The 23,956-nt window shown below is 36.3% G+C and overlaps 1 protein-coding gene across 2 annotated transcripts in view; it reads right to left on the reverse strand.

Moving 5' to 3' along the window:
* Positions 1-23,956, reverse strand: part of atp2a3 (ATPase sarcoplasmic/endoplasmic reticulum Ca2+ transporting 3) — an 83,367-nt gene that overhangs the window by 18,015 nt on the left and 41,396 nt on the right. For both annotated transcript variants that reach the window (XM_073839813.1, XM_073839814.1), the window contains exons 6-11: positions 19,119-19,199; positions 18,948-19,033; positions 16,810-17,274; positions 3,332-3,420; positions 3,088-3,190; positions 891-1,022 (exon numbers count right to left, since the gene is read on the reverse strand). In XM_073839813.1, coding sequence (XP_073695914.1) covers positions 891-1,022; positions 3,088-3,190; positions 3,332-3,420; positions 16,810-17,274; positions 18,948-19,033; positions 19,119-19,199 — 956 coding nt within the window. The remainder of the gene's footprint in view (positions 1-890; positions 1,023-3,087; positions 3,191-3,331; positions 3,421-16,809; positions 17,275-18,947; positions 19,034-19,118; positions 19,200-23,956) is intronic.

The raw sequence follows: 23,956 nt of genomic DNA on the forward strand, positions 1-23,956 counted from the left end.
AAACACTCACTGATGCTCCAGAAGCAAAAACGATGCATTAAGAGCCGGGGGTGAAAACTTTTGAACAGCATGAAGATGTGTCCATTTTTCTTATTTTGGCTAAATATATATATTTTTTAATTTAGTACTGCCCTTCAGAAGCTACAGAAGATACTTACATGTTTCCCAGAAGACAAAATAAGTTCATTTTACCCTGATCTTCAAATTCAAAATGCTTTCACCCCCAGCTCAGTGAGTGTTTGAACCTTCTGTAATAGTTGCATGAGTCTCTCAGTTGTCCTCAGTGTAAAAAGATGGATCTCAAAATCATACAGTCATTGTTGGAAAGGGTTCAAATACACAAAAAAGTATTTGTGGGACCTGAAGGACAGGGTGCAGTTTAACTGTTCAGGACAAACAAGGGACTTATAAACAGCTATCACTAATCAAAAAAACACAGCTGTGGATCATTCAGGTAACAACACAGTATTAAGAATCAAGTGTATGTAAAATTTTGAACAGGATCATTTTTCAAAATTAAACTGTTTTTACTACATGTAAACATCCTTTACATGAAATATCATATTCAGGTCAGTACTAAATAAAAAATAACATTCATTTTGTATGATCTCTCTTATTTTGGTAAAATAATTAACACATGGCAGATTCTGCAAGGTGTATGTAAACTTTTGACCTCAATTGTATACTTTATATATAAAGAATACATTAAAGACGTCCCATTTCTTTTAAATATCCTGTCTTGCAACACTGGCCAAACTTCAGGAGCTCTCATATTTCTTCTGAAGCCTCATCTATCCATCCCTCTATTGATCGTTTTTCATCACTTCCCGTTATGTTCCCTTTTATCGCTCTCTCTCATATCCTGGTGCACCCCTTGGCTCCCTTCTTACCAAGTTGCATGCAGAAGCTCGGTCCACTTTGCTGAGTCCGGAAAGGTCTGTTTTAAATACGTTCATCTTCTCCACTAAAGTTGTGAGCGCAGTTTCCGTGGCTTCACCCACTTTCTCGTACACTCCTTTGGCCTGTGGGACAACATAAGCACACAAGTGAGTAAACATTCAGTGCTCTATTAGCCCAAACAACATGAAGCATACAGCACTTGCATAATCATTCAAAACAGAAGCCTGGAGTAATGCACTCACTTCAGAAATGATTGTTACAGTGCACATTAAATGTCACATGGAAGCAGTGGAGTATGTAAGATCTAACCTCATATATCTCTGGTAAGTGCAGCAACAAAGCATGTCCTATTATAATATTTACATTTCTATATAGGGCTCCAACATATTAGATTAGTTGATTTTCATGAATTTTTCAGTCCTTCTTAATTACTGAATTAGGATTCAGTAGGATTCATGACTGAATGAGAAAAAATGCCAGGGTTTTGTTATATGTGACCCTGGACCACAAAACCAGTCTTAAGTCGCTGGGGTATATTTGTAGCAATAGCCAAAAATACATTGTATGGGTCAAAATTATTGATTTTTCTTTTATGCCAAAAATCATTAGGAAATTAAGTAAAGATCATGTTCCATGAAGATTTTTTGTAAAATTCCAACTGTAAATATATCAAAATGTAATTTTTGATTAGTAATATGCATTGTTAAGAACCTAATTTGGAGAACTTTAAAGGTGATTTTCTCAGTATTTTGATTTTTTGCACCCTCAGATTCCAGATTTTCAAATAGTTGTATCTCGGCCAAATATTGTCCTATTCTAACAAACCATATATCAATATAAAGCTTATTTACTGAGCGCTTTCGTATGATGTATACATCTCAGTTCTGTCAAATTTAACCTTATGACTGGTTTTGTGGTCCAGGGTCACATATAACTTGTTTAACCTGTGATGACAAAGCTGACTTTTCAGCAGCCATTACTCCAGTCTTCAATGTCAAAAAATCCTTTTCTAACAATATACACTACTGCTCAAAAGTCTGGGGTCAATTTTTTTTTATTCTTTTTTGAAAGAAATTAATACTTTTAATTTCAAACTTAGCAAGGATGTGATTTATATTGTTAGAAAAGATTTATATTTTGATTATATGCTTTTTTTTTTTTTAATTTTTAAAAAAGTATCACAGGTTCCAAAACATTGTCAATACAACTGTTGCCAACTTCTAATAATTCTAAGAATAAATCAGCATATTAGAATGATTTTTGAAGGATCATGTGAGACTGAAGACTGGAGTAACTGCTGATGAAAATTCAGCTTTGCATCAGAGGAAAAATATATATACACATATACATATATACATATACACATATATATATTGTTTATTATTTTAGAATTGTTAAGTATATATGTACATTATTTGCTTTAAAGCTTTTTTCTATTGGTTACAATAGAAATGTCTTTATTTATTTTCATGGTCTTCCCAAAACCGTGGGAAACCTGTATGTAACTATAAAGGCTACACCCAATGATCATAAACGGTGGATGAGTGTGTTCTTTAAAAGACCCAACCTAACACTGTTACTCAAACACATAGCTCCTGTGTTAACATCTATAATGGTTTATTAGATCTCCGAAGTTCACAGTTCACTATAAGGATGCTGGTCACTCTCTGTGGAAATATTTGCATTATTCCAGGAAGCAGGTTACTGTGGTGTTGGAACATGACATTTAATTAGGTAGTGATAATTTATCACATTAAAAACATGTTCAGAATACACTGATAAGACTATCTGTTGATATGGCCGCCTTTAACACTTTACTATTACTCGTGTGGCGTCTTTTAACTCTGTAAAATTGGATCGGGTGCCTTCAACAATAAAGCACGCTTTAAAGCTCTTCGGCTTGTCCTAACTTGCACTGTCCTTTACCCTACTTGACAACCACGGAATAAGCATGATATTATGCAATGCAGAAACCATGATACCATGGCAATGGCACAGAGGTGAGAAATGCAAGCCAAATGTGCAAAACAAGCAAATTAGACAGAGAGACAGAGGGTGCATGGTTAACACTTCAGCAATGAGAGCAGGACAGACTCAAAAGACTGAATGAGACTCTTTGTTAAACTTAGAAGGGTAAATGTGGCATCGGAGTATTAGATGGAGAAGATCCATGCACACACCGCTGACCTCATTATAGTCCAGCGAGGAGTCGTTGCACAGGGAGCAGACAGTAGCCAGCTCCACCAGACCATCATATTCTCCACTCTGCACTGGCTTGTCAGCTTTCAGCCTAAGGGAGAGACAGTTATTTCAAGATGAAGGGATGTAAATACAAGTATCCAGAATGAGCATTAGATTATTTGGAAGAGGTAAAAATGACAAGAAGTTTCGGGAAGGATCAAGGGCTCCGAGTGTGTTTGTTTGCTCTTACACTTCTCCCTCCGGAGCATAGGTTGAGCCGGTGATGGTGAACTCATGCAGGGAGCAGCTGGTCTCATCAGCCTTATTAACCACAAACATCTATGAGAGACAGAAGGGAGACAGTCAGCATGAGAAACGTATACAGATTGATTAAACAAACTTTAAGATTCACACTTTTTTGTTCATGATTACTGGATAAAGACGTTTTGTTTGCAGATTGCGCTCAGAAAATTTCCAGATGAAGGAACATTTTACAACTGAACATACAGTCAAACCAAAATTTATTCAGACACCTGAAAAATTTCTCGCATTATCAGTTTATTCGCTATAGTTTATAAAATGGTAATAAAATATGACAAGAACTCAAGAGTTAAACTGTGCCAGAACAAAATCATCTTGATAATCACAAATGAATTACAGTCAAACCAAAATGTATTCAGACACCTTCAAAATGTCTCACATTACCACAGTTTGTTTGTTAAAATATGACAAGAGCTCAAGAGTTAAACTGTGTCAGAACAAATTCATCTTGATATTTTTAGATAACTTTGATAAAAAGGTATGTAACAAAACATGGTCAAGTCAAAGTGTCAAATCAAATTTTTGGTCCCAAATTTTTATCAATTTTACTGGTAGTCCACAGCATGAAGAATTTGGGGGTATAATATGTCACATTTAATTTTTTTAATTTAATATGTAACTTTATTTTGCTATCCTCACTTACATAAATGAACTATAGTGTCCTGCACCCACTAGTAAAAAAATATCAAAAATTATATCTGGTGTCTGAATAATTTTTAGTTTGACTAACTCGAGGCTCAACAATACACCATAAAAAAAAGACTTATCCTACTTAGTATTTTTGTCTTGTTTTAGTAAAAATTTCTAAAAAAAAAATTTAAATGAAGAAGCATTTACTAGATTATGTAAGATATTTATTCTTGTTTTCTGGGTTTGCTGGCAGATAACTTTATGCAAAATGCACTTCATTTATCGAGTTCACACAGAGCTAGACAAGACAAGCATTTGAGGTTTAAAAAAGTATATAAGTTGTAATTCTTTTTAGAAACTGACCAATCGTTTCACTAGATAAGACCCTTCTTCTTTAGCTGGGATCGTTTAGAGCCCTTTGCACCTGCATTGAAACGGAAATGTTTTCTCTGAAAAAACAATTTCTTTACGACTAAAGAAAGAAAGAAAGAAAGGAACATCTTGGATGTCAAGAGGGTGAGTAAATTATCTGTAGATGTTTGTTCTGGAAATTAACTTTAAGCCTTGGTACTAAAAACAAATCTTTCTCTATAGAATTTTCTTAAAATTCCTCGATATTCCATAAGGAAATCCTGGCACATAAAGATCTAAATGCTCATAAGTTTACCAATTAAAAAGTGGTTATTGTAATTAAAGTTAGAAAAACTAAGAACTCCCCTACTGTGCCCAAGAAAACACGCTCTCAAGAAGAATAAGCAAACAAGTTCTCTAAGGCATCTGAAAATAGTTACAAACCCCAATTGCATTTAAAAAAGAAAAAGAAAAGAAAAGAAAAAACCACCAACAGGCAGTTATGACTCCACCCAATCAGCTCTGGGGTTTCCCTTATCCTCCGTCCAATCAGAGGCAGAGCAATGATGTCATAATGCACTGGCAGTGTGTAGGTTCCTGTGTTTAGTGGCCTGGCATGAGCTCTTCCCTGTCTGAACCAACACACTCACACAACTGCCAACAGACAACACAAACTACAATAAACTACTGCCTCCTACTGAAATGTCTGCTTTCACCGGCCCAACTCAAACCAGATGAGGTGAAAGAGTGACAATCACTTTGCCCATGTTTTGGCTGACATTTGTCTAGTTTTATTATAATGAACTCCAGGTGTTGTACTGTATTATGTTGTCTTGTGTGCACAACCAAGGCCAAACTCTACTGCATGACTGAAGCAAATAAAACAATTCTTATTCTTAGAATAAACAACACAGAAGTGTCCAAGAGAGCTGGATGAGGTGAAGATGAGTTCAGCCTGACAACAACAGACAAATCTGCCAAACCCATAACAAAACGCTTTTTTTTTTGACATGGAGTTTTTGCTATGACATTTATCACGTTGAAATGAGCCAGCAGGAAAAGTGGCAGCCCTGGGTGAGTTTTAGCGGAGAGAAGAAAGATCTTATTTCCACACTATACCCTTCCTCTAGTATGTGGGCATAGGGGCAGATGAAACAGGTGGATGCCGGAATGAAACTCATCAAGCCAATTTGGCGAACGCCATTGATCGAAGACCCACCTTTCTGTTCAGACAGGTCTGAAATGGAGGTGCGCACGGGAAAGGAGTAAAAATGAATCCTGATCTTACGAGGTGTCGTAAATGTTGATTATGCAGTAGGTGGACTTGCTGAAATGTGTTTTATCATGATTAAAAGCCACTGTGGGTGAGCTCAATAGTTGCATGGACGCTAAAACACAAACAAACACACAAAAACACACACACACACACACACACACGTTGGGTTTACATGTTTTATGGGGACATTCCATAGGCGTAATGGTTTTCATACTGTACAAACCGTACTTTCTATCGCCCTACACCTACCCTACACCTAAACCTAGCCCTCACAGGAGATTGTGCACACTTTTACTTCCTCAAAAAAACTCATTGTGCATGATTTATAAGCCTGTTTCCTCATGGGGACCTGAGAAATGTCCCCACAAGGTCAAAATCTACTGGTATTCCTATCCTTGTGGGGACATTTGGTCCCCACAACGTGATGAATACCAGGTACACACACACACACACACACACACACACACACACACACACACACACACACACAAATACACACAAATTCCAGAAGTAGGTTCTTATCAACATCAGCACTCGGCTTCATAATGAAGCATCTAAACTTAGAAATTGCTAACACGACACTTGCCAAAAAGCCATGTATGGGCAGTTCCTCCAAAGGGAGGTCATATGAAAGGTCGTCTCAAACATACACAAACACGCAGAGGAAAAACATTCTCTCTTGGCGTGACATCACTCAAAGCAAGACTCAATTAAATGTGTCTGATTAAAGAATTAATGAAGCAGTTAAGCTGTAAAAGTTTGGGAGCTCCGCAGTACTCCACAGTGCTTCCTGTTTGAAGGGGACGCACATACACAAAACTTAATTGTGGAAAACACAAAGCGAGCGGCAGGCAGCAGCAATCAGAGGGCTGGATCATGCCCCTAAGCCCTTAAAATAAATGGATTATTGAGTTAGCTTGCTCTGCAGGAAAGAACAGTCTCTCAGGCAAAAATGTGCCTTTATAAAGTAATGGCCAAATTATCATAGCAAGTACTGCTGCACAGTGCCATTTCTAAGCATTCGTGCACAAGTGCTTTTTACTTCTTAAAGCGAACAAAAAAAGAACGAATCATTTTTTGATGCATATTTTCGGGAACATTACAGCCTTATATTATTTGAACAGCAGGCTAATCTGATTCTAAACACAAGTTACAAAAGTGGCAGGTTCTCTTTTCTGAGGAACACTATTTTAGTGCTTGCTTCTATGGTTTGTACCGTACAGGAATCTTTGCCGCTTAATTTCCACAGTCAAACACCATGCGAACAGGCAAACAGGGAAAGAGGAACAAAATTAGATCCAGTTGCCTGCTCACTATCACTGTACGTCTTGACCTTGGAATGCTTTGCTCTGACATGTTCGTTTAGTGATATATTTTTTTTTGTTTGGTTTTAATGTCATCTTTAGGAATTCAGTATTTATAGGCCTGCAATAAGTCTACAGAAACCTTAGCAGAATTCACATGGCAATCATTCATGTTATACAAACATCACCCAACTCTTTATTTTTCTTTCATTAAATATTTTGGCCAATTTTGGTTAAATTTATCATGTTGAATCCTCATGAGTTTAACACATACAATACTTTAACCCATTCTGCAGATTTCCCCCCACAATCAGCACAGAAAAAGAGAAAAGGTATGCAGGATCTGTGTGCTGCTTAATATTTTTTGTGGAAATCCTGATTTTTTTTAGGGCACTTTTGAACAGTATTTTTTTTTATGTTTTTGTAAAGAAGTCTTTTCTGCTCATCGAGCCTGCGTTTATTTGATCCAAAATACAGCATAAACATAAAAATTTGTAAATATTTTTACAATTTAAAAATGTTTTCTAATTGAATGCATTTTAAAATGTAATTTACTCCTTTGATTTCAAAGCTGAATTTTTAGCTCCAGTCACATGATCCTTCTGAAATTGTTCTAATATTCTGATTTGCTGCTCAATTTAAAAAAAAAATATTATTATGTTGAAAACAGCTAAGTAGAATTTTTTTTCAGATTTCTTTAATTAATAGAAAGTTCAGAAGAACAGCATTTATCTGAAATAGAAATCTTTTGTAACATTATAACTGTCTTTGTCATCACTTTTGATCAATTTATGGCACTCTTGCTAAATAAAAGTATTAATTTCTATAATTTCTTTACCCCCAAAAAAGAAATATACACTGACTCCAAGCTTTTGAATGGTGTATTGTATAATGCTACAAAAGCTTTTATTTCAGATAAATGCCGATCTTTCTGTTCATCAAAGAGTCCTGTACTAAAAAATGTACTCAACTGTTTTAAATATTGAGAATAATAATAAAAATGTTTCTTGAACAGCAAATCCACATATTAGAATGATTTCTGAAGGATTATGACACAGAAGACTGGAGTAATGATGCTGAAAAATTAGCTTTGATCACAGGAAAAATTACATTTAAAAATATATTCAAATAAAAAGCAGTTATTTTAAATAGTAAAAAAATATTTCAAACCTGTACTGTTTTTGCATTAAATAAAAACAGGCTTGGTGAGCAGAAGAGACCTCTTTTAAAAAAAAACATGAAAAACTTTTGACTGGTAGTGTAACTATAAATGCAATCTGTAACACTATAAATGTTTTTGTCACTATTGTATATATTTATAAACATTATACTGATCATTAAAAATCCACTGTACAGCACTGTTAAACACATTTGACCATATTTAAACTCATTCTCTACACAAAAATTAGATTTTCTCTTCTCCACAGAAGTGATGCACCTGCATGCATGTTTCACATGGACTACATAATCTGAGAATATTTGTTTTCTACTGGAATTTGTTCATTTAAAAGTAGACATTTCACTCTCTATAGATATATTTTTTAATGTCTGTAAGGCAAGTATACACTGAGTTTTAAAGTTTGAAGCTTAAGTTCACAGAGACCGAGACGACAGAAAGTGCATCCTGTTTGCTTTAATTATTTTACAAAAGCACAACGTTTCGTTGTCATTGTGAGTGCACTCAACTGTTTTTGCATTAAATAAAAACAGGCTTGGTGAGCAGAAGAGACCTCTTTTAAAAAAACATGAAAAACTTTTGACTGGTAGTGTACAGTGTTGTTTTCGTCAACGATGACGATGACGAAATCATTTCGTTGACGCCACTTTTTTTCATGACGATAAAGAGATGATGACGAGATAAAAATGGCTCGTTGATGACTAAAACATGACGAGACGTGTGTGAGTTTTCGTTGACAAGATGAGAATAGACGAAAATGTTAGTGGGTGGTCCGTCAGACGTTTAAAATGCATGACATTTCCGCTTATTGTGCATGCCAATTAAAACTTCAAAAGTATCTGACGCTATGGCAAGCCGTTTTAGCATTAAATACTCTTTGCTATACTAGTATGGCAAGCCGTTTTAGCATTCCATCCTTGTTTGTCTTTTATGTTCTAAAACATTCCTTCATTATTGTAATTATTGGTGAAAATAGTCGATCCGGAAGCTCACATTGTGTTGAACTATAGATCTGCTATTTTCAGAACTTATAAGTGACACTACCCAACAGCAAAATACTTACTGACCTACATTAATTTGTTAAAAGACTACTTTTTTCCCTTTTTTTGACTAAAACTAGACTAAAACCTTTTTGACTTTTCGTCGACTAAAATTGGACTAAAACTATCACATATAGAAGTGACTAAAATTTGACTAAAACTAAGAAGCATTTTAGTCTAAAAGACTAAGACTAAGACTAAATCTAAGATGGTTGTCAAAAAAACACTGGTAGTGTAACTATAAATGCAATCTGTAACACTATAAATGTTTTTGTCACTATTGTATATATTTATAAACATTACACTGATCATTAAAAATCCACTGTACAGCACTGTTAAACACATTTGACCATATTTAAACTCATTCCCCAGAATTCTGGGGGTTGAAATGTTCCAACAAGCAGCAGTTATGCACCAGTAGCATTAAATAATCACAAGGAAAAACATCATGATAAGGATTGTTGCTAGACTGTTTTGTTTGTTTATAGTCATTTATAAATCAGATCCGCAACAAAAACACCAACAACCATCCCATAACTTGGCAGACATGGAATTCTGTTGCTATATGTTGTCATAGCAACAGATACCAAGGAACAGGGTAGCCAGCAGTGATATGCAATGATGAGCCTCTGATAAGGATGTGTGTGTGTGTATGCGTGCGTGCATTTCACAGCAGTGGAAAAAGATTCCAGGCACCCGTATTTCCACCTGATTTAGCCAAAGTGACTTCCGCATTAGTGACGGTGGGACTTGGATGATGTCTGGCCTCAACAAGGCACACAGTTAGTTGATTGGCTCAGGTCAGCCTGAACAACGCTGCAACGTAGTGACAGCACTAATTCCAAGCCTGGGATAAGCATCTTGTCTGTCCCTATAATAAGCCTCTCAGCGTTACGCTTTTAGTACTTAACATTACGAGGCACAGGAGGTTTAACAGAATGTTGAATCCATTTGGGACACCTTTATTTCCACAAGCTCAGTAAAAATTTGTCCTGCATGTGAAATGTCTTTTCTTTCTTTCCTTTAGGGACTCTTTAGGTGATGAATTGTCATTTTGCTTCAGGCTTCGGCTGACATTATTAGCTGTTCCCCACCGTGAAGAATGGGAGCTGATGAAAAATTAGCAACAAACACAGAGACATACATCTAACTTGGCAAACAAACTGGGGCCAATTTCAGTTTAGAAGCAAACCTTGTCTCTGTCTCCTTCCTGTGACAGTACTATGCATTAAAATGTGCATTAAATTTGGTAATGTCTTATAATATTATTATAAATGGTAAAAGGCAATCCAAACAAGCACCGCTCTTCAAAATAAAAAGCAATTTAACATGAAAGGCACAAGGTATACCAAAAAGTGTTCAACATACAGTATGTTACAGTGAATTGTCGGCATTAGGCTTCCCAAACACGTGCGTCTGTGACTCTGCTCCCTACGGCATTCTTGGATCATGCTGCAGCAGGAGCAGATGCAAGGAAGAGCGTGAGAGGAATAGAAATGACAGAGCACAAAAATATGAGGGAAATGAAAGATGGCAGGCGGGAATCCCTTACTGGGTGTGATGCAGAAAGCCAAGGTATGATGGGAAAAGAAGAGTAGGAAAAAGGCTATCAGACACAAAGCCCAGGTTGAAACAATTAAAAGCTAGAAAAGACTAAATCTGTGTGATTTCTGCACCATTCACTAATCAGAAAAATTGGGGACAAAATGATGTCAGATAAAGTAGGTATTTGAGTTTTTAATTTACATATATTAACAGGATAATCATAAATTGTTTTTATAGCAATATTCAGCAATAACTGGCTGATTTTATATTACCATAATTTACCGCTGCTCGACAAATAAAGCTATTTATTTATATACAAATTGATATGAAATATTAAAAGATTAGTTCATTCCAGAAACCAAATTTCCTAAAAATGTACTCACCCCTATGTCATCCAAGATGTTCATGTCTTTCTTTCTTCAGTCGAAAATAAATTAAGTTATTTGAGAAAAAACATTCCAGGCTTTTTCTCCATATAGTGGACTTGAATGGTGGCCAATGGGTTGAAGGTCCAAATTGCAGCTTCAAAGGGCTCTACACAAAAATTAGATTTTCTCTTCTCCACAGAAGTGATGCACCTGTATGCATGTTTCACATGGATTACATAATCTGAGAATATTTGTTTTCTACTGGAATTTGTTCATTTAAAAGTAGACATTTCACTCTCTATAGATATATTTTTTTAATGTCTGTAAGGCAAGTATACACTGAGTTTCAAAGTTTGAAGCTTAAGTTCACAGAGACGACAGAAAGTGCATCCTGTTTGCTTTAATTATTTTACAAAAGCACAACGTTTCGTTGTCATTGTGAGTGCACTCAAATAAACAGAGTCTTTACAGAATCAAAAGATGTATTAGTTTTATCTGTATGACCAAAAAGGAGTATTTTAAGAGCAAGTGACCGCACTGGCGCCTCCTTCTGTAATGCAGTACTCGGCCTTCACATTCCGTACAGACACTTCAGGAGCACACATTTTTTTAGGTTAACATTAAATTAAGCAGCCATGTACTTCTACTTATATATTTCAGTTGAAAAGCCATATTTGAGTTTGATGAATGATAGGTAAGCATTTGGATGTCCTGCCCGATGTACTTAATTACCACATAGACCAGCCGACCACCACTTTCTGTGGAATTTTTTTTTTCTGCAAATAAGCGACTAATAAAATTTTGGTAGACTACGCCTCTCCTCGTTGACTAATGATTAGTCGACTATTAGGGGCCAGCCTAATATAAATGTAGAAATTTTAGAAAATGGCAGATCATTTCGCTAGATACGACTCTTATTCCTCAGATGGGATTGTGTAGAGCCCTTTAACGCTGCATTGAAGCTGCATTGAAATGGTTGTTGACCTTCACCCACTGATCTTGAAGTCCACTATATGTAGAAAAAACCTGGAATGTTTTCCTCAAAAACCTTTATTTCTTTTTGACTGAAGAAAGAAAGACAAACATTTTGGATGACATGGGGGTGAGTAAATGATCAGGAAATGTTTATTCTGGAAGTGACTAATCCTTTTAATGAATTGCCATATATACACATCTCTCTCTCCCCAAGTATACTCACACACTGTATATAAATATCTAGTTTATATATTGGTCTGGTCTATATATATTAGTACATTGGTCTTTTGGAATTGAAGTAACAGCACTGTCTATTACATAACTAAGCCTGAAAGGAGTTTTGTTTCCAAGATACAGGTGAACCTTCTTAACTTAAAAAGTGTTTTAATTACGGATCCCCTTAAATAGGATGTATTAGGTTGATACTAGGTTTGATCTGTGTCCAGGAAACAGTCATTGGTGTTGAAGTGAAGAGCCAGCAAAGTGAATGTCGTGATGTTTGACTACGGTGCTTGCTTTTAATGTTTGAGCTCTGATCATTGCAGGTCTGGGATCAGGGTGCGGAGTGCGTAAATATTTACCACAGTGCAGTGGGACTCTTTCCGGAAGGTTCCCGGCACTTGCAGGGAATTAAGCAGCTTCTGAACAGAGGGAACACCCTGCTGTTCAACATAGGAGAGACCTCGGGCAGACACACACAGACGGGCATTGAGCACACACACACACACACACACACACACACGCACACGCACACGCACACGCACACGCACACACGCAGTGAGGCATTGCAACCAGGGATATAACATCCCCACACCATGGGGCATTATTAAACTCAAAAGCACACACAAACAAACATAGGGTTTTCTTTGTAAACAAAGAAAACAATGGAATAGCTCACAATGGAAATGCTAGTAGCTGCTTTATATGAACATGTGCAGCACCACACGGAAACACTGGGAATTTTTTTTTAGATGTGATATAACTTCAATATTGCAATCATGATTTTCCAATTGAAATCATAAAGGTCAGAAAACTAGAAGCGGGAGATCCAAGGAGTCTGATAAATGAATATAAAAGGGAGGGAGAGGTACACATGGAGGAAAAAAAACAAAGAATTCATTCTCCAAACCTTTCCTGCCCTCTTTTTTGAAATAACACGGGCATGAAATAAGTAGTGACAAAATGGTACTATAAAAAGCTGTGTATATGAAAGCCTGACTTCTGACTACAAATGGCCTGAACTGAGAACCATGTCTTGTGATATTGTTGACAGAAAACCTGTGGTCTTTATGGATCAACGTCAGCAGCTGTGGAAGAATATAACGTAGAAGATGTTGCAATCACGTCTTGCCGACTTGTCTGTACAAGTTAAGGATTTTCCATTGCATACAAACATGAATATACACCTTGAGTGTCCCAGAGTGACTTCCACAAGGAGGACTTCAACTCTTTATGCAACAGCATAAAAGAGACCACAACACTGCATTACTCTTCAAAGACACCTATGAAAGAATCTATGCCAATCACCTCAAATCCTAAAATGGTGGTTACTAATGCTTGTAGCAGGTTTAAACTGTCCTCCTTTAGGACAGTGGAAAACCTCGGTAATAACAAGAACGTTAAAGAGCCTCTAGGCCAGAGTGATGGCACTGAAATGATGACATGACACCTTAAAGCACAAAAGAAGAAGTAATTAAAGTGCATGGCGTTCTTGGCTACACTGTGAGTCAGGTTACTTTGTGTCACACACACACACACACACCTGTACAGGTGGGACAGTTATTCCAACAAAAACATGGGCACTTGATTTTCTCTCTTTAGAGAACATAAAGGTATGACAGCGGGAAGAATGAAAGGAACAAGTTTAGTGGTAGTTTGCTAGGATGTGATTGGTTAACCAGATCAAGACTGCATGGATCAAGAAACTTTAAGATGAAGTGTGTACTTTCCGCACCATTTGTGGCAACTGCAAAAATAACTAGTGTTTTCACACTGGTTTCCCACTTTGATTAGTAATATGCATTGCTAAGAACTTCATTTAGACAACTTTAAAGGCAATTTTCTTAATATTTCTGTTTTTTGCACCCTCAGATTCCAGATTTTCAAGTAGTTGTATCTCGACAACCAAATATTGTCCTATCCTATTCCTATCCTAACAAACTACACATCAATGGAAAGTTCATTTATCCAGCTTTCAGATGATGTAGAAACCTTAATTTTAAAAAGTGAAGTATATATGTAATTTTTACTGTTATTCAGCAAACTGATCAACATTTATTATATATATTGAAAATATTTATATTTCAAATAAATGCTGTTACTTTAAACTTTCTGTTCATCAAAGAATACTGGAAAAAACATGATCACGGTTTCCACAAAACTATTAGGCAGCAGAGTTGTTTTCAGCGTTCATTATAATAATACATGTTTCTTGAGAACCAAATCAGCATATTATAATAGTCTCTGAAGGATTTTTTTTTTTATTGTAAAATTTACAATATTACTGTATTTTATCAAATAAATGCAGCCTTGGTGAGAATAAGAGACTTCTTTTTCTTACATCCCAAACTTTTGAATGGTAGTGTATGTCTCTGCACTATTAACAATCAAGATTACATTTACAACTGCTGTGATTAAATAATCATTCAAAGTGTCAATTACATGCATTCCAGCTCCAATTGTGCCAAAAACCCCAGCTGTAAATCCAAAGTGAATTTGTTACTTGGAGCGAGTCTGTAACCTCAAATTATGTTGTAATTCACTTAGACTAAACTATGTGAACACACAATATACAACTTAAATAGAGTGATGTTACAAAAACAGAACACCCCCATTATAATCAATAAGTTTGTCTATGGTGTTTGCGCTTCATATGCCACACAGTGTAAATAAACTGGCAGTTTTGATATGTTGAATATATTTTACACAGGAAACTAGTAGTTTGTATGCATTTCTATACCTATTACAATAAATGAACACTTAAACTGTTTTACTTTAGTGCTCCGATGAGGACCATTGTGAAGTTAGCTATTTAGAAGGCAGTTCAGTTTTTGTTTGTAATGTGGTAATGTAAACTAAAACATTAAAGACAGCATAAAACAGAAATTATTAGGGCTGTCACGATTCCTCGATTCAATTTGAATACTCAAGAGGTCCATTCCAAGGACGAAAATTCATGAATCCATGTGTGTGGAGCGTCTCAAACTCCATATCTGCATATTGTTGTGAGTTTGGGTTTATTAAAACGTTCATCTGGGATCGCAACGTGTGCCATTGCATCAGAGTTATAGATAACATCAATATCTTTCTTAATATGCTAACTGTTCATCGCAATTCCAAAATAAAAGTTTAAACCCTCACTCAACTGTTTACACGTTGTGTCCACATATTCAAGAAATTACACTGGCTGTACCATTTCTGTTGTAAACAATTGGAAAAATGTTAAAGATTAAGTGGAAATTTGAATTAAATGTGGTTTCATCAAAATTAAACAAAGAATAGATCGTGCAGTAAAGTGTAAAAACAATCGTCAGGCCGTTGGCGCCCTCTCAGGTCATTTGTTATAATGTGTAATGTACATTAGCTCTATTGTTTATAATATATTAAGTACTGTATTTGAACAGTTTTGCTCAATTAAACCATTTGATTACTTGCTTTTGATACTTTATTTGAACAAATTATTATTGCTTTGTTGCTATTATATCTGTCTTTTAAGTAATATTAAAGGCTATTGTTTGTTTAGGTCTATTTTTATTACTACAAAAAAAAATTATAATTATCTGATTACTCGATTAATCGTCTGAATAATCAACGGATTACTCACTTTTCCTCTCTATTGTAACGTATATCAGTGTAGCTTCTCAAAGTCAGACGGGCCTTGATTTTGTTCATAGGGAACTGTGTAATTCTCATTTGCTAATTGCTGTGATTACATGTGAGTGACTGTTTGCTGAAGGGAAGGGATTATTGCCCAACCCTCAAGACAAGTCTCTAAACATTATTTAATTTGAAAGTGCAGCTGAGCCTTTGGACTGGCTCTGGATTGCTTTTCAGCATCCAACCAAGTTCAGTACTCTTCCAACTCCCTCTCTCTCACCTCTCATGTTGTGCCTGCTATGTTTCTGTGGCCTTCCATATGGCAGCCAGAGAAAGCTGCTGCTGTTGCATCACTCAGCTCTGTATGAAAGGCCCTGGCACGGCATCAAAGACTTGCTCTGATGGTAAACACCACTGTAGTATCCAGGCCTGTGAAACCCACCTGCCAGTGCATCCGAAACGACAGTAACAGGACACACACAGGTCTGGAATCAGTGGGAAAGAATTCCAAGACGTTGTCTAAAAGGAATTCATATGATGTGCTCTGACCTAAAGGGTCTCATTTTTCCCCAAAAAAGGGGGTATTCCTCGAGGGAATCTATCTTGAGTTTGAAAACAGAATGCAATTTTTAGGGCGACCTCCACTGCCTCAGTTTGAAATACGTTCTGGCTCTGCTTATAGTGCACAATAAATCACCTCTTGTGAATGTAGGGGAAAAAAGAGCTTCAAATCTATGTTGTTTAAGCTATATATAAAAAAAATGAAAAAAAGCTCACACAGGACCATATGTCAGCAGAAGCCTGAGAATGAAAAATGAAGTTGTCATCAACCCAGACATAAAATCAAGATCTCCCCGCAGACATCAGTTCTGATGCTGAATGAGACACCAACTCTGCTTCTGGTTTGAACAGCCACATCACTCACCCTGCAGACAGACATCTGGTTGGTCGTCAGGGTCCCGGTCTTATCTGAGCAGATAACGGAGGTGCATCCCAGTGTCTCCACTGAGGGCAGAGAACGAACAATGGCGTTTTTCTTGGCCATGCGACGTGTGCCCAATGCCAGACAGGTGGTGATGACAGCTGGCAGACCCTCTGGGATGGCCGCCACTGCCAAGGCCACAGCTATCTTGAAATAGTAGATGGCACCTCGGATCCACGAACCACCGTGGACCGGGTCGGCGAAATGGCCGATGTTAATGACCCAGACGGCGATGCAGACGAGGGAGATGACCTTTGAGAGCTGCTGGCCAAACTCATCCAGCTTCTGCTGCAGCGGGGTCTTCTCCTGTTCGGTCGATGCCATCTGGTTGCGGATCTTACCGATTTCGGTGGAAACACCGGTGGAGATGACGACACCGATGGCCCGACCCGCAGCAATGTTTGTGCCCTTTTGGAAAACATGAGAACATGCACATATAAGCACATATACGCTTAAATGGAACAAAGCCACCAAAAGACCTTTCAAATCTAAATTTACACTTCTGCAGACTTGGAAACAACAACAACAGCAGCATCAGAAGTTCCTCAGTCCCATATAATTTTATAAAACGTAGCTTGGAAAAATCATTGACTTGTGTGGAGTTGGCTATAATGTCATTAGGGATATTTTCCTCTAATAGGAAACTACATCTTTCATTACCACGATGTGTTGGAAAATGCATAAAGCAGGACTATAAAAGCACGTAGGCCATATACAGCTTATTTTAAATGACTAAAGAAGAAAACAGGCAGACTGCATTAACTCTGACGTCATACTTTCACTTACTAGGCCAATAACGTCACCTGGGGTGTTCCCTATCCCCAGATGATGTTAACGCAACATAAGTGGATTGAGAGTGGACAAATGCATGCCTACTTAGAGCATCTGAATGACCGCAAGTGAACGCAGACAGGAAGCGCATGTTTAGACTGAACAGAATACTTAAGTCTTGACACGAAGAAGGCAAAGAATAATTATGTACTGCATGACAAGATTAAAAATGCCATGAGGTAAGCCGAAAATATTCATGAAGTAATTGTTATATGTGACCCTGGACCACAAAACCAGTCATAAAGGTCAATTTTTTTCAATTTAGATTTATACATCTGAAAGCTGAATAAATAAGCTTTCCATTGATGTATGGTTTGTTAGGATAGGACAATATTTGGCTAAATGAAAATCTGGAATCAAAATATTAAGAAAAAAGCCTTTAAAGTTGACCAAATTAAGTTCTTATCAATGCATATTACTAATAAAAAAAATTTGATACGGTAGGAATTTTTTTGACCCATACAATGTCTTTTTGGCTCTTTTTACTAATATACCCATGCTACATAAAGGAGTAGTTCACTTCCAGAACAAAAAATTACAGATAAATGTACTCACCCCATTGTCCAAGATGTTCATGTCTTTCTTTCTTCAGTCATAAAGAAATTATGTTTTTTGAGAAAAACATTTCAGGATTTCTCTCCATATAATGGATATCTATGGTGCCCCCGAATTTGAACTTCCGAAATGCTTTTTTGTAAAGAGCGTTTAAACTTCTTTGCATGTTCACCTTTTTAACACTGGGTCGGTACTTCTGCAGTGATGTAGGACAATTTTGAAGTTGGAGGAAAAAATTAGATGGGAGTTTTTCGACATACCCTAACAGTCATAAACAGGAATACACACATTTCACGCAGAGCTAGACTAAAATGAGCATTTGCAGTTCAAATGTAATTTTTTTTTTTAGAAAATAACTGATCATTTTGCTAGATAAGTCCCTTCTTCCTTGGCTGGGATTGTTTAGAGCCCTTTAAAGCTGGATTTAAACTGCATTTTGGAAGTTCGAACTCAGGGGCACCATAGATATCTATTATATGGAGAGAAATCCTGAAATGTTTTCCTCAAAAAAACAATTTCTTTACGACTGAAGAAAGAAAAACATGAACATCTTGGATGACAAGGGGGTAAGTACATTATTTGTAAATTTTTGTTCTGGACGTGAACTACCCCTTTAAGACTGGTTTTGTGGTCCAGGGTCACATATGCAAATATACTGATTATTACATGTTCAAAACAGGAAGTGAAGTGCTTACAGAAAACAGCATGTTCTTTTTGTCTTGATTGACAGCTCGTGGATCTGGCACAGGATCAGTGTGCTTGATAACAGACACAGACTCGCCTAAAGAACACATTGGGAGTTTTAAATCAAGTCATATTGAGATCTGAGCAGTGAAATGCTAAGACATCACAGACATCCACAGTACCTGTGAGAATGGACTGGTCCACTCTTAGGGTGGTGGATTTGATTGAAGTGATCCTGATATCTGCTGGGACCTTGTCTCCAACTAGAAAACAAAACAGGTTGACAGTTACTTTATCAAAAAACAGGCAATGACACTCCTACGTTACTGAATGAATATGGGACAAGTCAAAAAAGATGTGTAGGACATATGCCGGAGGGGTAAAAACTGCAATCATTAATATGAAATAATACAGGTCACTGCACACCCATCATTTAAGGTGGTTCTTGACCTCTTGTTTTCCAGGTAAATACTTAATTACAACAGATCGAAGCTACTAGGACACAAAGCCTGAAGCAAAGCAAAAAAGCAACTGAAACAAAAAAAGAGAAAGGAGGAGAGAGACACCACCTCGAAGACTAACTGCAGACACGCTGGAACACCGCTCGATAGCCAGTTGATGAGAGTACACGGAGTGATCGATATTTGGTTCATGCACTATGCTTACAAGAAAAAAAAAGTGTTTCTAATACAAAAGGGGAAAAAAACGAGTTGGGAAAAGCCCAGCCAGTTAGATGAGACAGAATCAGTCAATATGTGTTGTTTTCAACTAGGTCTTGTGAGCTCCTGCAGCCATTTAGGCTTTGAGCAGTAGACTTAAAATGATAGTTCACCCAAATATGAAATTATTTACTCATCCTTAAGCCATCCTAGGTGTATATGACTTTCTTCTTTTAGACGAATCCAATTAGAGTTATATTTAAAAAAAAAATTCCTGGCTCTTCCAAGCTTTATAATGGGAGTAAATGGCTGTTGAGATTCAATAGTCCAATAGAAGTATATCCATCATAAAACATACTCCACATGGCTCTGGTGGGTTAATAAAGGCTTTCTGAAGCAAATCTGTTTTTTTTTTTAAATATCCATATTTAAAACTTTATAAACCATAATCTCTAGCTTCTGTTAAATGTCGTATGCGTTTTCACAAGAGAGTGGCGTTCCAGTGGATCACTTAGGATGTAGGCGTAGCGTAAGCTGCGGTGAGAATATGCTAGTCTCACGAAAGTTTTGTTTTGCTCTCTCCTAGTGCTTTCGTATTCATCACTTACACGTTTGGCACCGTGTTCACCTCTGTCCTATATCATCCGCTGTAAAACTACTCTCTTGTGAATGCGTGTACGACAGTTAGCAGAAGCTAGAGATTACAGTTTTAAGTTTTAAACATGGATATTTTTCTTACAAAAACGCATCGATTCACTTCAGGAGGCCTTAATTAACCCCAATGGAGCTGTGTGGAGTATGTTCTATGATGGATTTATGTACTTTTATTGGACTACTATTGGACTACTGAATTCCACCACCCATTCACTGACATTATAAAGCTTAGAAGAGCTAGACATTTTTTTTAAATATAACTTGGATTCATCTAAAATAGTGTTTCTCAACGGGGGCGGTACCGCCCCCCAGGGGGCGTTGGGAGAGCCTCGGGGGGCGCTGAAAGCAATAATTTTGAAAGGGGGGCGCTGAGGTGGTTTTGGGGGGCGTTTGGTTAAGACGAGTTCAAACCGAATATGTTTGAGCTACATCTTGCAGAAGAAAATGGTCTGCCACATCCTAAAGCCATTTCTACACTGGATGCATCAAAGCGCACTTTCTGTATTCTATTTGTCGACTTGTCTGCAGCATAAGCGCGAGGAATGCGTTTACTGTAGCGCTCTCGCTCAGTTACTGAATGACTCATTATAACGGGAGCTACGTGCTTTAACGCAACTTGATGTGCCGTTCGCGGCCAGTGTAGCAGTATACGTTCGTATAGGTTATTTCGTATTCGTAATCCTAAAAATTCGTCACGCACAGAAACCTTGCACACTGAGTCCGACGAAATAGAACGATGTTGTCCACTGACTCTCTTCCTAAAAAGAGAAACAGATACAGAGGAGTGAGGGAATACTTTTAAGGCGCACCTCCTTATTAATAAACTGCGGGATTATCTCGGGTGATTCAGAGTTTATTTCAGGATGTCAGTAATCTTTGATGCTTTGCTAGCATTACTGGAGCCACATAATATTAAGAAGACCACTAATTTTTGCGAACTCAGCGTACAAGGACCTTTACAGTGCTTTGTGCTGCGGGACAAAGTGAATGAACTTGACAGACGCAATTCTGGATTTTGGCGTTCGCTTGTACGGTGGCTCTGAACTGTCAAAACACCTCTCAAAATGCTTGCTACAGATGCGAAAAACGCAAAAAAATCAAACCCGATCCGAAAAATTTGGAGGCAGTGTGCAAGTGTGATTAACATAACGTGAGGTATTTATTTTTTAACGTGCGAAAAATTCGGACTCAATGTGTGCAATGACCTTAAGTGTTAACTGGCTGCTAGTTTACAACAATAGTCACGGTCAAGCATGAGATGCTTTTTCTTGTTTAGAAAAAAATAATAATATGAAAGCTTTTTTTTTTTTAATTTTTTAAATGCCAAATTTAATTTTATTCAAAGCTCACAAATAACAGCCCAGCCTATTTTTTACTGCACGTTGCTTTTTTGCTCCTTGGGAAACTAATGATAATGATATTTCTTGCCCAGTCAAATCAAATATGTCATGAATGTCATGTGGCATTCAATTACATATAGGCCTATTTGAAATAAAAGTATGTACATGCTAATGTGGGCTGTTATATTTGGGTTTAGATAGGTTACATGCTTTTAAAATAGCCTAAATATTATAAATAAAATATACATTACTATTAAAAAAGGCAAATAAGATTTTTTAATGGATGAATGAACAAAGGTTGCATTTGTTTGTTTTAAAAAATATATATACCATTAAAAAAGCTTTTTTAATTAAATATATTTTAAATGTGTTTTCCTCTTATGCTAAGCTTCATTACTCTAGTTTTCAGTGTCACATGATCTTTCAGAAATCATGCTGAATTACAAAAAAAATAAGAATATGTAATTTGATCTCTTTAACATTTATTAATTGACTGAAGTACAAAGAAACAAATTCCAATGTTTACACTGGCCAATATATTTTTGTTAATATAAACAAATTTTGAGCCACGATCTAGCTTTGCTTGCAAAGACTGAGAAGCTCCTTTTATACCCAAAGATGATCCCCTCACCTATTACCAATTCACTTGCCTCCTGTCAACTGTTTCAAAACAGTTTAGCTTATTCTATAATAAGCTTTTCACTTTTATTTTTCTTCTGCCCCAATTGTTTTGGAGTGTGTTGCACTTTTGTGACTTTTCTTTTCTTTGTAATGTTGTCAATTAAATAAAAGTTAAATAGAATTAACAAATCATAGATTTTATCATTTTACAAAACGTCCCAACTTTTAGTGTTGTACTTAGTTTTCTTTAAGGTATTTGTAAGCAAACTTTTAAATATTCTAAAAATTGTGAAATATAGTAAAGTAGAGTTTACATTTCTTCCATGCATGTGTAAATGTGGTATTACCCACAAAATTAACCATGTCTACTATCTCAGAAAAAAGGGAATTCAATATATTCTCAAAAAGCAGGGTATTTTCCAAGGGATATTTTTTATTTTATTTTTTTACTGAAAGCTAATTGAAAATATCCAAACATAACACAGCAGTAAAAAGGGTGTTCAAGAGTTCCAGAAATGGAAGAACAAACTAAAATCACTTATGTAAAAATGTCCTTTTGGATATGTTCTAAACAGGAATTTTTATTTAGTCTTTTTTAAATTTGGGGCAATAAAGTATATCAGCATCACAAAAACACTAAAGCTGTAGCAATGAAAATCAACAATTTGCTAAAAACTGCAAATGAATGTTATTTTTATATATATATATATATATATATATATATAATTTACTGTAAAAAAAAATGCTCAATTCAATGCATCCTTAAATTAATTTCGTAAAATTTGTAATGACCCCATACATTTGAATTGCTATAAATATAATAACAGTCCTATTATAAACACAAAATACTAATAACAATAAATTTTAATATTCATTGAGGACAATTAGACTACGATTTATTTGATGGGGGGCGGTGAGGGACCTGAATAATGGGTAGGGGGGCGCTGGCCCAAAAAAGGTTGAGAACCACTGATCTAAAAGGAAGAAAGTCATATACACCTAGGACCGCTTGAGGGTGAGTTAATTTTCATTTATGTGTGAACTATCCCTTTAATGACAAAGCTTTACATACACTCATCACACAAGATGCACGGATCTGCTTGCGCATTCACAGCTCAAACAAACGATGATACAGCAAATCACAAGTTTAGCATATTGAAAAATAGCAAAAGACAAATAATTAGCCTCTTTTTTCTGAAAACTGCAAACAAACATCTTGCCAATCTGTTTTGACCTATGGCATGAACATCTGCATGTAATCTAAACACATACATTTCCACAGAAAGCTCTGGAGATTTCCTTTGAATTCATGCCAATTATTCTACATATGTGACCCTGGACCACAAAACCAGTCATAAGGTTAAATTTGACAAAACTGAGATTTATACATAAGATATAATATACAAAAAAGCTTTCTATTGATGTATGGTTTGTTAGGATAGGACAATATTTGGCTGAGATACATCTATTTGAAATCAGAAATCTGAGGATGCAAAAAAATCAAAAAGACTGAGAAAATCACCTTTAAAGTTGTCCAAATTAGGTTCTTAACAATGCATATTACAAATCAAAAATTACATTTTGATATGTTTACAGTAGGAATTTTATAAAAAATCTTCATGGAACATGAACTTTACTTAATTTCTTAATGATTTTTGGCATAAAAGAAAAATCAAAAATTTTGACCCATGCAATGTATTTTTGGCTATTGCTACAAATATACCCCAGCGACTTAAGACTGGTTTT

The sequence above is a fragment of the Garra rufa genome, chromosome 5 (assembly GCF_049309525.1).
Source record: "Garra rufa chromosome 5, GarRuf1.0, whole genome shotgun sequence".
In the NCBI taxonomy this organism is placed as follows: domain Eukaryota; kingdom Metazoa; phylum Chordata; class Actinopteri; order Cypriniformes; family Cyprinidae; genus Garra; species Garra rufa.